The sequence below is a fragment of the Triticum aestivum genome, chromosome 2A (assembly GCF_018294505.1).
Source record: "Triticum aestivum cultivar Chinese Spring chromosome 2A, IWGSC CS RefSeq v2.1, whole genome shotgun sequence".
Lineage (NCBI taxonomy): Eukaryota > Viridiplantae > Streptophyta > Magnoliopsida > Poales > Poaceae > Triticum > Triticum aestivum.
The window spans coordinates 655,152,457-655,164,751 of NC_057797.1; the positions used below are offsets into that span (position 1 = coordinate 655,152,457).

Consider the following 12,295-nt stretch of genomic DNA (forward strand, 5'->3'; position numbering starts at 1 on the left):
GATGTTGCATTATGGAATGAGTAAAGAAACTTGCCGGTAACGAGATTGAACTAGGTATTGAGATACCAACCATCGAATCTCGGGTAAGTAACATACCGATGACAAAGGGAACAACGTATGTTGTTATGCGGTTTGACCGATAAAGATCTTCGTAGAATATGTAGGAGCCAATATGAGCATCCAGGTTCCGCTATTGGTTATTGACCGGAGATGAGTCTCGGTCATGTCTACATAGTTCTCAAACCCGTAAGGTCCGCACACTTAACATTTGATGACGATCGGTATTATGAGTTTATGTGTTTTGATGTACCGAAGGTTGTTCCGAGTCCCAGATGAGATCACAAACATGACGAGGTGTCTCGAAATGGTCGAGACATAAAGATTGATATATTGGAAGGTTATATTCGGACACCGGAAAGGTTCCGGGGGTCATCGGATAAATACCGGAGTACCGGGGAGTTACCGGAACCCCCCGGGGGGTCAATGGGCCTTCATGGGCCTTAGTGGAAATAGAGGGCAGCAAGGGAGCTGTGGGGCACGTCCCCCTAGGCCCAAACCGAATTGGTTTAGGGCTTGGGGGTCGGCACCCTCTTTCCTTCTCCCCTCCTCCTCTTTCCTTCCCCTCCTAGTTGGACTAGGAAAGGGGGAACCTACTCCTAGTAGGAGTAGGATTCCCCCCTTGGGGCGCGCACCCTATGAGGCCGCCGGCCCCCTCCCCTTGCTCCTTTATATACGGGGCAGGGGCACCCTAGAACACACAAGTTGACATTGTTTAGCCGTGTGCGGTGCCCCCCTCCACCATAATCCAGCTCGATCATATCGTTGCAGTGCTTAGGCGAAGCCCTGCACCGGTAGCTTCATCATCACCGTCATCACGCCGTCATGCTGACGAAACTCTCCCTCCACACTCAGCTGGATCTAGAGTTCGCGGGACGTCACCGAGCTGAACGTGTGCAGATCGCGAAGGTGCGGTACCTTCGGTGCTAGGATCGGTCGGATCATGAAGATGTACGACTACATCAACCGCGTTGTCATAACGCTTCCGCTTACGGTCTACGAGGGTACATGGACAACACTCTTCCCCTCTCGTTGCTATACATCACCTAGACGGATCTTGCGTGTGCGTAGGAATTTTTTTAAAATTACTGCGTTCCCCAACAGTTCAGGGTCTGAAGCACTTGTTCATGAAACACCTTGAATATTGCTGGAGTATATGTAGTTGCAGCTTGCCTTAACACATAGCCAACTTCTTCCTTGAGCTTGGGAGTAGTTTATGACACCTTGAAGTCATACTTGACCTCTAAAAATCTTTTATCCGCTACTAGACGCTCAAAATGCTCGGAAAAAAGCATATTTAATATTAATGTACCGCTTTAGTTCATTATTCATGCTTTCACTTCTCTAGGCAGTGCTCATGTGGGATAATGTATTTCTGCCATTCACTATATTGCCCATTACTCCCTTTTCTCAAATAGTATTTGCAACCACGTATTGTCACGTAGTCCATATATGTCTACCGTTTTATTCCATTCATTTATAAAATCGTCTTCTTCCTCAATTTCATAGATACAATGCTGAAAATCAGCATTGAACTTCTTATATTCTTCAACAACCCCAGCAAGGTGCTAGCAAGCATTTTGATTCATATGCCACACACAAAGTTTATGGCGAGACTGAGGAAGGACTTTACTGATTGCGTTGGCCATTACTGCATCTTCATCGATCAGAATACTCCTTGGATGTTTCCCATACATGGTTGTTAGAAATGTTCTAAAAAGCCAACCAAAACTTTCAGTTGTTTCATCATAGATAAGCATAGCACCAAAGGTGCGGTGAGCTTAGTGCTCTTGGTGTTGTTCTGGTTCATCCTTGATCTGCGATGACGCAAGATGCCTTCCCAACTTGCTAATCGTTCTGGATTCTTGTGGCGGAGCTCCCAGTCAAGGTTCATGGTGTCACTCGTTGGTTGTGGTTGCTCCTGAGTTGTGTCGTGAGGTTCGGTTTGCACGCCGGTGTGGCGCGTTAGGTTGCTTGCTTAGTCTTGGTATTGTGATCCCTCCACAACACCTCACATCTACTTGTGCCTCCTTTATTGTTGGTCCTTCGGTCTGCTAGCTAGGTCGGGCCTTGTCCTGGTCGTCCTTTTTTCCTCACCTCTGTAACTTTGTTACTTGTACGGTTTTCGGCCTAATTTTCCTCATAAACAGGGTCAATTTGTTTAGGTTTTCGATCCGGTTTCCCTTATAAACTGGATCAACCAAAGCTTAAGAGGCAACTCTTGGCTTCGGCAGCTTTTTGAGCAATATATTCAGGCGGGGAGGATTCCCCTCCCCCCCCCCCCGGTGACCGTTAAAAAAATGCCTACAGACTTTGCGACTTTAGCGTTTGCTATTTATCCTTCTGTGACTTTCCTTTGGGATCTTAAGTATAGGGCCATGTCTCCAGTAGCAAGAGGATGGTTATGTGCTACCTCAAATCCATACACATAATATAACCATTTTTTGAGACTTATCTTCATATGGGCTTGACAACCACATCATGTTTCGGGCCTAGTGTAACTGAAAGAATCCTCTCTACTATCTTCAACACGTAAGCCTGTCAATTAAATTAATTATCTTAGTGAATCAAAAAATCAATAGTATAACCAAAACAAAATAAATACAAGCAACCCATACCTTAACGGGAGCATGTAAATGTATGTTGTTGTATTACAATACTATTCTTCACTTTATGGTGACTCCCTCTTCGGAAGCTAAAACCAGTAGCTTTTGCATATTTGTTATAAAAGGAGTAGGCCTCCTCTTCAGAGAAAAATGTCAATCTCTGGTAACTTGTTGTCACTACAATTTGCTGCAACATTTTCTTGCAAATAATGTATGAATTAGTATTCAATTTTGTTAATGCACATTTTTCACATATGTTGTATTGTGCTTACCATGCGTTATTTTATTGGATTTATGAAGGATTAAAAAAAGACTACCCATGTCATAACAATACTGTCAAACAATGTAGACTAATATTCATGGGCCGCTGTTTTATTAGAATATGCTGAGTGGGGTATTAACTGAGTATTAAGCATCTATTCTGACATGCGCAATTTCGTCATGTACCAGGCATAAAGCTAGTATAGTTGTAGCCTATCCATAAGCTCCATCATCCTATACGGAGCAACACAGATAATTTTCCAATCATGATCGATATTTTTAATTTTGTTTTCATCGGGGAGAATTAATGTTCTACAATCATGAAGGCATTTTTGATCTTTTCAGCAGGGAAAATTAAGCAATAGATTCCACAAGGGAAGAACAATGAAAAGAGATCATGAAGACTATACTTTTGGTCCCTGAGATTCATCACCGTCCTCATGGATCCAAGGATTGATGCTTGAAGAAGCCATGGGGAACGAGATGCCCCTTTCCTTCAGCCCCTAGGTTGCCTTGCTTCTGCCCAATTGATGCACCTTAGCCTCCCGTAGATTTCCTTTCTTCCGCCTGATATTGAACTTGTTTGATGTGCTTTTGCCAAGATCTTGTTCTTGATTGATGTGGGTGATCTAATATGGTGGTGAGATTTTCGTACTTCCTATATGGATAATCAGGAATATATGTGTTTCTGTCTGGATTAACACAAGTCTAAGAGGTTTGGCGCCCAAACCTCTTTGTTGTATATGTTGGCGGCAAAAAAATGAGATTAACCTCCTTTTCCCTCCAGATTAGTGCAGCGAGAGTATTGCCAAGTATTACGGACACATAACCGAGAGAGAATACAAGTTTTTTTAATGTTTTTTCTTACGATGGAAAAGGGATGCGGGTGGAGAGATAAGTCATGCAGCCGTTGGATTGTAAAATAAGTCACATGCACGGAACGGGAGCAGGCAAGCCTCGTCCACTTTTGACATTAGTTTCATACATTGTGAAGGGTGTTGCCAAAAGAAGAAAAGAGAAAACCGATGCTTCTATGAGCGCCGATGCCAAGTTAGCACAACACAATAAATAATTATTTGTTATCAGTCGAGCGCTTGGACACAATATTGAGCGGGAGGACAATGGCATGCCATTCTGGATAAAAGGAGAGATGTGGTTAGTTCTTTATCCTATTATGTTCAGTCATGGGACCAACTATACAGATATTTAAAATTACACACGTTGTGGACATGATGATAAATATGGCGCCGATGCCACATCCCGTTTAATGCTCAAATTTGGCAACAACACATTGTGAATGCCCTAAGCGACACACACGTGCTGCTGTGACCGGCCCACACGTGTACATTTTGTCACAGGGTCCGGTGGAAAGCGACACGCGCAGGGCCGGGCCGGCAAAATCCAGGCCCTGTGCCAAACTCTGAAATGAGGGCCTATCTTTCAATGGACGAGATACAAAGAAACATTGGGCAGAGTAATCTAAAGGAGAGCACAAAAAAGATTTAAATTCCAAACCATATATAATAGTGATTCAGTAGAAATAATAAATATTTGATACCTTTTGTTCCCATTGATTATCCTATCGGCATATTCATCTTTGAAGCAACAAGGTCAGCTCGCTATGCGCCCTGGAAAATAGAAGAGATCAGAGGGTTAAAACCAACTCTGGTACACTTGACAAAAGGCAGCAACCTTTTATCGTTCAATAAAAATAAAAGGCAGCAACCCACTCCCACTTGAAAAATGCAGTAAAGTAGCAGGGCAAGCACACTGAAATTTGGGCAGCATATAAAGGAAAATTTAGACAGCCTATGCACTGAAATTGGACAACATCAACACTGAATTTCTGTACAAGAAAAAACTGAAATTGTGAGAGGAGATACTCTCATACACTGAAATTTGAATAGCAAGAAGAATGAAAATCTGAAATAAATTACAATGGATTATGGACATCAACAAGACTGAATCACGGGTACTCGTACGTTGTCAACAAGGCTGAACCAGTCTCAAGGATGAGCTGATCGTGAGTAGGGGATACCGTCGTGTTGGCTTACAGGGCATAAAGTGCGGGTGAGCCAAGATGTAGAGCCCGAAGAAGGACGAACTGCACCAGCTCCCTGACATTCTCTGCGGGGTCCTCGTACCGCAGGATGGAGCGGCGCGTGCGGCCGTGGAGCGTGCTTTGCGTGGCTGCGATGTGGAGCGGCGGCGTTGGTTGCCTGGGACCGAGCGATTTCTCATTGGATCAGCGCAAGATCAGGGCCTGTTTCGGGCTAGTGGGTGTGGCTAGCGAGCTGGACCTTTTACTGGGAAATGGGCTGTTTCCAAAATGTGGGGCCCCTCAAAACTGGGGGCCCTGTGCAGGCCGCACGGGTTGCACACCCATGGGCCCGGGCCTGGACACGCGGTGCTTCGTTGTGCTCATGCAAGGGCATTTCATTATTCTTACTCAAAAGGATGTATTCCTCGCAATTGCTACACAGTGGGGGTTAGATGTGAAAAAGATCGGAACGGTTCATTGCGCGGACTACGCGCTTTTAATTTGGACGTAAGGATGGCGTCGCCGTTAGAGAGTTGATCGGCAAGCGCGGGATTAGTGGAGGGGATTGGCGAGACGGGCAGCCACACACCACTCGCACGATGTCACGCGGCGGTTTGGAACTGGCGATTCCTGTGATTCTGTCTGCACGCAGCCGCAACAGCCAGGCACGCCCGGCTGGTCGAAACCCTGCGGAATTCTCAGGCCTCAATCTTGTAGAACCTGCCCAGAGGCCTCAACTGAACTTGAACAAGTAGAAAGGGGCGAGGGGGAAATTGAGGATCGCAAATGCTCAGGATCGAAGTACAACCAACAAACAATCGCTATTCTCAGGATCAAACTGACGACAGGTAGAAATTGGGAAACTGCAAATTCATTTCAGAGTTTGAGCTGGATACATCTGACACCTGAACATTCCAGACACTAAACACCACCAGCGATAGTACATAGAACCTGCCTAGCAGAACCGAAGCCTAAATCAGGGAGGATGAGGCATCCTTTTGTACAGACCCAGAGCACCAACGCACACCTAAAACCACCTATAAGATCAGATCAGATCAGATCAAGCGGAGGCGACCTTGCGGGCCTTCTTGGCGGCCGGGGAGCGGACGGTCTTCGGCTTCGCCTTGGCCTTCGCCGCGGGCGACTTCTTGGCTTTGGCGACCAGCTTCTTCTTCTCGGGTGCCTTGCGCTTCGTGCCAGCGGCGGCGGCCTTCTTGGGCTTCGCGGAGGCCTTCTTCTTGGGCTTGGCGGCGTCCTTTGCGGGCTTCGCCGCAGCCTTGGGGGCGGCGGGCTTGGCCTTGGGCTTGGGGGAGTCCTTCTTGGCGGCGTCGGAGAGCTTGTAGGAGGCCTTGACCTTGACGAGCTTGCCCTTGGCGGCGGAGGAGCGGAGCTGGACGGAGAGCATCTTCTTGAAGTTGGCCGGGAGGGCCTTGCCGTGCTTCTCCTCGATGAACTTGGCGATGGCGACCGAGCTCGACCCGGTCCTGTCCTTGAGAGCCGCGATCGCCTCCTTGATCATCTGCGCAAGATCCAATCAGCCCAATCGCAATCAAAACCATTCAATCAGAGGGGGACACATGAGAGGCTCGGACGCTCACCTCGAAGTAGGTCGGGTGGGCGGCTCCAGCGGCGGAGGTCTTCTTCGGCTTCGGCGCTGAGGCGGAGGGCTTGGCCAAAGCAGTCATGGTGGCTAGTCGAAGAAAATATCTGAAAGGGAAACTGCTACGTGTGCGGTGTGCTCTGCTCGCTTGCGGCTTCAGAAAAGAGCTCGAGAGGTGGATGGATTCGAGAGAACCGGGTGGAGGCTCGTATTTATAGTCACGGAGGGGAGCGATCCGGGAGGGTGGGAATGCTGCGATCTCATTGGCTGGAGGGGGAGTGCCGCGGATTGTGAGTGCGAGAGAAGGGGCGGGCGAACAGCTCAATTACCCCCGCGAGACTGGGTTAAAATTGGAAGGGAGGCTCTATTTGTCATGAGCCTGAAAAGAAAAACAGTTGCATCAGTGGCTTTTTATACGAATTGTCAGATCTTGATCCAATGGTTCAAAATAGATCACGCTACTGTTCATCATTTTCTTCCCTTCCTTCTTCCTTCTCCTGATCCCCCAGCCTACCCCGTCCTAATCGTCGGTCTCCATCACCCGTGGCCGGCGGTTGCTACCACGCACCGCCTCGCCCTCCCCCACCGCCATTGCTAGCCATTGCCTCGGCCATCCCTCTAAGCCCGACACCATCCATAAGAACTTCCGGCGATCCCCTGCACCCCCATCCCATAATAAGATACTCCCTTCGTTCCAAATTACCCGTCGCATAAATGGATGTATGTAGAACTAAATATATCTCGATACATCCATACCTGCGACAAGTAATTCGAAACAAAGGGAGTAGATAATAAGGACACTATTTCACCCTAAGATAAAATGGTGGGGCTAGTTCTTCTCCGGCGAGGTTCGGCCAAGAGGGAAGGAAGAAGGAAAAAAGTGACTAATGGGAGAAGAAATTCCAGGCACCTGAGAAAATAGCAAATCCGAACACAATACAAAACACCAAATGGCGGACAAGTTTCACACTGAACCTTAAAACCGAACACTAAATAAACCGTCAAATCGTTTAAAACATTTTTCGGCTTTCGATCACAAAGTGCCCAACCCTAGTCGTAACTATTCATATGATTTTCAAGAATTCGCCATAGGTTAGTTTTCATGGTCATATGTGTATGTGATCTTTACGGATTTTTTCAGAAATTATGAATATTTTTAAAGTTTTAGATATTGCGTAATCCCGTTAGATCCCTGCAAGGGGTTCCTTATGGGGCGGAGGGCATAGAGGATCATATTGGGGTACACACGACACACGGATTTCCCCTGGTTTTACTGAAAATAACGTTAGTCTGGGTTAGTTTCATTCAAATCATGCAAAAAAGAGTTCAAAACAAGAGCAAAAGTGTTCGGAAAAATAGATACGTTTGAGACGTATCAATGCACTACTCCATCTAAAGAACCACTCCTCAATCTTGGCCAGAGAAGACAAATAGATAGGAAAGCATACATACCTATTTAATTGTACAACAAAGAAAGTTCAAAAGTTCAATAGGATTTAATGAATGATCTGATCATGAACTCACAATTCATCTTGTCACAACAAACACACCAAGGAATTGCATCAGACTGATCCCAATCACACAAGGAAGAAGAGGAACATGGTATTGAAGATCACAAAAGAGAGACGGAACCATCTAGCTACTACTATGGACCCATCGGTCCTAAGGGAACTATCCATGCATGGTCATGGAGGCAGTAAGGTGATGAAGAGGCATCTGACAGTGGCTTCCCCCTCCGTCATGGTTTTGGAACAGGACTTCAGATGGCATCTCTTCGGAATAGAGGCATGCGGCGTGGGTAAAAGTCTTCTAGAGGAACGACGAATGGTCTCAGTATCTATATGAATTCATGGCGGTGGAATTAGATCAAGGCGGTGCTCAGGAGCCCCGCATAGACAGGTGGCGTGGCCACCCCCTGCCTGCGCCATGTGTCCATGATGACCTTGTTCTTCAAGCCGAAATACTTGCTCGGGAACGAGCAAAACTCTAGGCTCGGGTGATCCAAAAGGGGGGTCAATAGAAGGGCCATGCCACGCCATAATCTCGACCAAGGAGACTCCGACATTAACATTCATCATGAGTACCCCCTAGTCATCTCTTTGTAAATACCAAACCCAAGGTGGAAACCTAAGTATGTTACCTTGACTGTTTGTTCATGCTTGCCATGATTAACCTAGTGATGATTGTCGTTTCTATGTTTGAGTTACACCCTGTATGTTGAGGTGTTGAACAACGATAAGATATATAATCCTCCTTTGCATGTTTGAGTTAGAATTCTTCATGAATGTTGTATAAGGTCGACCACTCGACATTTAGCCTATGAAGGATGTTACTATCGTTGTGATGTTGGCATGCGGAGGTAAAGAGGTGACTAATATCCTCCATTTCTTTCCTAACCAATTGATAGGGCAATAATAGAGAATCACCCGTTGTCCGCGTCCATTGGGTAACCATTAACCATCGTCATCGTAATCTGTTGTGGCGAGGAATGATAGTGGCGGGTGTGATATCGAGCTACACGAGTAGCACGTATGTTGTACCAGGCTTCACCCATTTATAAAAATATGCAAGGTGACTTAGTTATTTAAACCAACAACTGTGCTTCGCGCATATATTACGTTAGACACATACTACTGGGGAATCTATACTCCACGAGAATGCATTAGAGCTATTTATTTCATCGCTTGCATTTATCCTCTCTCACTTTTATTTTACTTTCACACTTTATTTTGATATGCCATTCACTCACAATATTTTAAGGTTTCGTCTATGCTTTTCTTTCGATGGTGATTAACTTGCAGGAGGTAAGATCATTTCCTATGCTCCCGTCAGATCGATACTACTCTTAATTCACAAAGTTGCAACTAAACTTTGTGGACTTGCAGATCATCAACTACCAGCCGCTCTCCCACTTGCTCCAGTCGATAGCAAGCACGCGAGGAAGCCAGGTGGCTGGCAAGGCCCTCAACAAGGTAACAAGGAAGAAGTCGTCCACACAGATGCCTTCTACACGTCCAGTGTCACGCAGGCATTCTCTAGCATCGCCGACCCCACCCATCACCTCCTGCTTCGCCACCTATGACTACCGCAGCCTTCGACGAGGTCCATGCCCACGATATGTGTCATGAAATGCCCGAGGGGTAAAAAATTGCACTTCTCTTTTTTAGCTAGGGATTTTGGTAATGCAATGTGGCGACGATCTTGTGATGTGTTTGTTTTTGATGATTTCATTGTGGACAAATACGATGTTGCAAGTTTTTGTCTCAATTGAATGTCTTTTGGATAAAGTATGTGCATATTTAAATTAAATTTGGATCGTCCTAATGATGGATGAAGAGCATGATTGGTTTGCTAGTAATATTTGGCTAGCCAAATATTGGAAATACCAATACTTGTCAACTATTGGCAACTTTGTGTGAGTAGGCAAGACAAATAGACACCAAACCAATGATGGATGAACTACCGTGCAATCGTTTAAAATGTGTGTGTAACAAAGGATGAAAAAAATAGTATTCATTTAGGAAATTAAATATAGGGGGTTCCGTTATATCCGAGCACTTTAAGAATGTCAAATGGAGAGGTTTATCAAATTTACTCAGTCGAACCTGAGTAGCGAGACACGCTGCCACACACGGTTCGCACGGCGTAACGCGGCGATTTGTCCCTGGCAATTGCTGACTGCTGTGATTCTCTCCCTAGTCGCCGATGCAGCTTGATTAGCGCGCAGCTGCAACCAACAGCCAACGGTTCGTGCGGCATCAGCCACTCGCAGCTGCTTGACAACAGGGTATTTGCCACGCACCCCGTCGTGTTCCCGTTCCCCTCAATACGACGCACGGAGAAGGAATCGTACCGAGGGATAATAATAGTGTATCTCCCGATTACATTGCTCAGTTTCTAAGGCATACCCTACCTGATGAACTGGGAGAAGAACAGAACTAACAAAGGAATGGCGAACAGAGATTTACAATTTAAAACTGGAAGGTACATAAGCAGATGCAGGGGATAACCAGAAGCAAAACAAGGACCAAGCAACAGGCAGCGCTATTCTCCAAGATCAAATTGAAGATGAATCCCCCAGCGACCTTAATAAAACTGAAGTAAATAGGGATTGGGTAACAAACGATCACAAGGCACAGAGGGTGATAAAACTGAAGTAAATAGAGATTGGGAAATTGCTTGTATGGAGAAACTGCAGATTCATTTCACAGAGTTAGAGCTGAAAACATCTCTAAAGCAACCATTACATTACACTAAACACCACCCACGATACATAAACTTGCCTAGCAGAACCGAAACCTAAACAAGGGAGGATGAGGCATCCTTTTGTACAGCCCCTTGAACACCAAGCACTCCTAAGACCAGATATCGGATAGGATCAGATCAGGCGGCGGCGACCTTGCGTGCCTTCTTGGCGGCCGGGGAGCGGACGGTCTTCGGCTTCGCCTTGGCCTTGGCCGCCGGCGACTTCTTGGCCTTGGTGACCAGCTTCTTCTTCTCGGGCGCCTTGCGCTTGGTGCCAGCGGCGGCGGTCTTCTTGGGCTTCGCGGCCACCGTCTTCTTGGCCTTGGCGGCGTCTTTGGCGGGCTTGGCCGCGGGCTTAGCCTTGGGGGAGTCCTTCTTGGCGGCGTCGGAGAGCTTGTAGGAGGCCTTGACCTTGACGAGCTTGCCCTTGGCGGCGGAGGAGCGGAGCTGGACGGAGAGCATCTTCTTGAAGTTGGCCGGGAGAGCCTTGCCGTGCTTCTCCTCGATGTACTTGGCGATGGCGACCGAGCTCGACCCAGTCCTGTCCTTGAGCGCCGCGATCGCCTCCTTGATCATCTGCCAAGATCCAATTTCAAAAACCAATCAGGCCCAATCGCAATCAAAACCATTCAATCAGAGGTGAACACAGGAGAGGCTCAGACGCTCACCTCGAAGTAGGTCGGGTGGGCGGCTCCAGCGGCGGCCGCCTTGGGCTTGGCGGCGGCGGGCTTCGGCTTCGGCGCCGCGGCGGCGGGCTTGGCCGGGCGGGCAGCGGGCTTGGCGAGGGCAGGCATGGCGGCTAACGGAAGCGGAGCTCTGAAACTGAAACTGACGCTGCTACTTGCGCGGTGTGCTCGCTTGAGATTTCGAGAAGGAGCTCGAGAGGTGGATGGATTCGAGAGGACCGGGTCGAGGCTTATTTATACACGCCGAGGGGGTCGATCCGGGGTGGTGCGAATGCTGCGATCGCATTGGCTGGACGGTGATGCCGCGATCCGCGAGAGAGGGGGCGGGCGAATCGTGGCCGTCGGATGGTGGGGAGGTGGGATGGAGCCAGGATCAGGGTGCGCCACCCAAAGCGGGAAATGGATTACTATCTGTCAACAAAAACGCTGGGTCAAGGGTCAGTGAACTCGGTGCGCGGTGGACCGGTGCGCTGGCGAGCACCCTCCGTGCGAGAGGGATGGGTTGGGCGCTGAAACCACCCCCCGGTGTTCTGTGGAACGGGTGTATGGGGGAACAGTGAGAGGCTGTTGATTTGTCGTGGTTTCAGGCCATCGGTTGCCAATCTGGATACGGGTGTACGTGTGCTATTCGAGAGCTTTCGAGTTTGGTCCATTTTTTCTTTCTTTGTTTACGGATAGCTTTCGAATTAAGTATTGCTGTGTACAGTTCCGAAATTCAATTTTTAAACAAGATGTATGGCGGAATGTTGCAAGTTTTTATCGACTTTAAACCATGTTTGACAGTGATGATCTCGTACGA

At 47.5% G+C, this 12,295-nt stretch overlaps 1 protein-coding gene across 3 annotated transcripts; it reads right to left on the reverse strand.

The window, feature by feature from the left end:
* Positions 1–5,820: 5,820 nt before the first annotated feature.
* On the reverse strand, positions 5,821–11,720 carry LOC123190010 (histone H1-like). Of its 3 annotated transcripts, XM_044602550.1 has the most exons (3): positions 11,479–11,720; positions 11,171–11,386; positions 5,821–6,268 (listed from the first exon to the last, which is right to left on the reverse strand). In XM_044602550.1, the coding sequence occupies exons 1-3, from the start codon at positions 11,602–11,604 to the stop codon at positions 6,026–6,028; spliced, it is 585 nt and encodes a 194-aa protein (XP_044458485.1). In that variant the 5' UTR covers positions 11,605–11,720; the 3' UTR covers positions 5,821–6,025. The 3 variants fall into 3 exon arrangements, with proteins under 3 accessions (XP_044458485.1, XP_044458488.1, XP_044458487.1); XM_044602553.1 differs by lacking the exons at positions 11,171–11,386; positions 11,479–11,720 and adding an exon at positions 6,564–6,765 and having other exon boundaries at positions 5,821–6,484; XM_044602552.1 differs by lacking the exon at positions 5,821–6,268 and having other exon boundaries at positions 10,748–11,386; positions 11,479–11,719.
* Between the last annotated feature and the right edge of the window lie 575 nt (positions 11,721–12,295).

Excerpts from the sequence above, each read along its gene's own strand:
- LOC123190010 (XM_044602550.1), bottom strand. The coding sequence starts at position 11,604 with ATGCCTGCCCTCGCCAAGCCCGCTGCCCGCCCGGCCAAGCCCGCCGCC. Across the intron at positions 11,387-11,478 it reads CCCACCCGACCTACTTCGAG|ATGATCAAGGAGGCGATCGC; the intron begins GTGAGCGTCTGA and ends GGATCTTGGCAG. Across the intron at positions 6,269-11,170 it reads CCAAGAAGGACTCCCCCAAG|CCCAAGGCCAAGCCCGCCGC; the intron begins GCTAAGCCCGCG and ends GACTCCCCCAAG.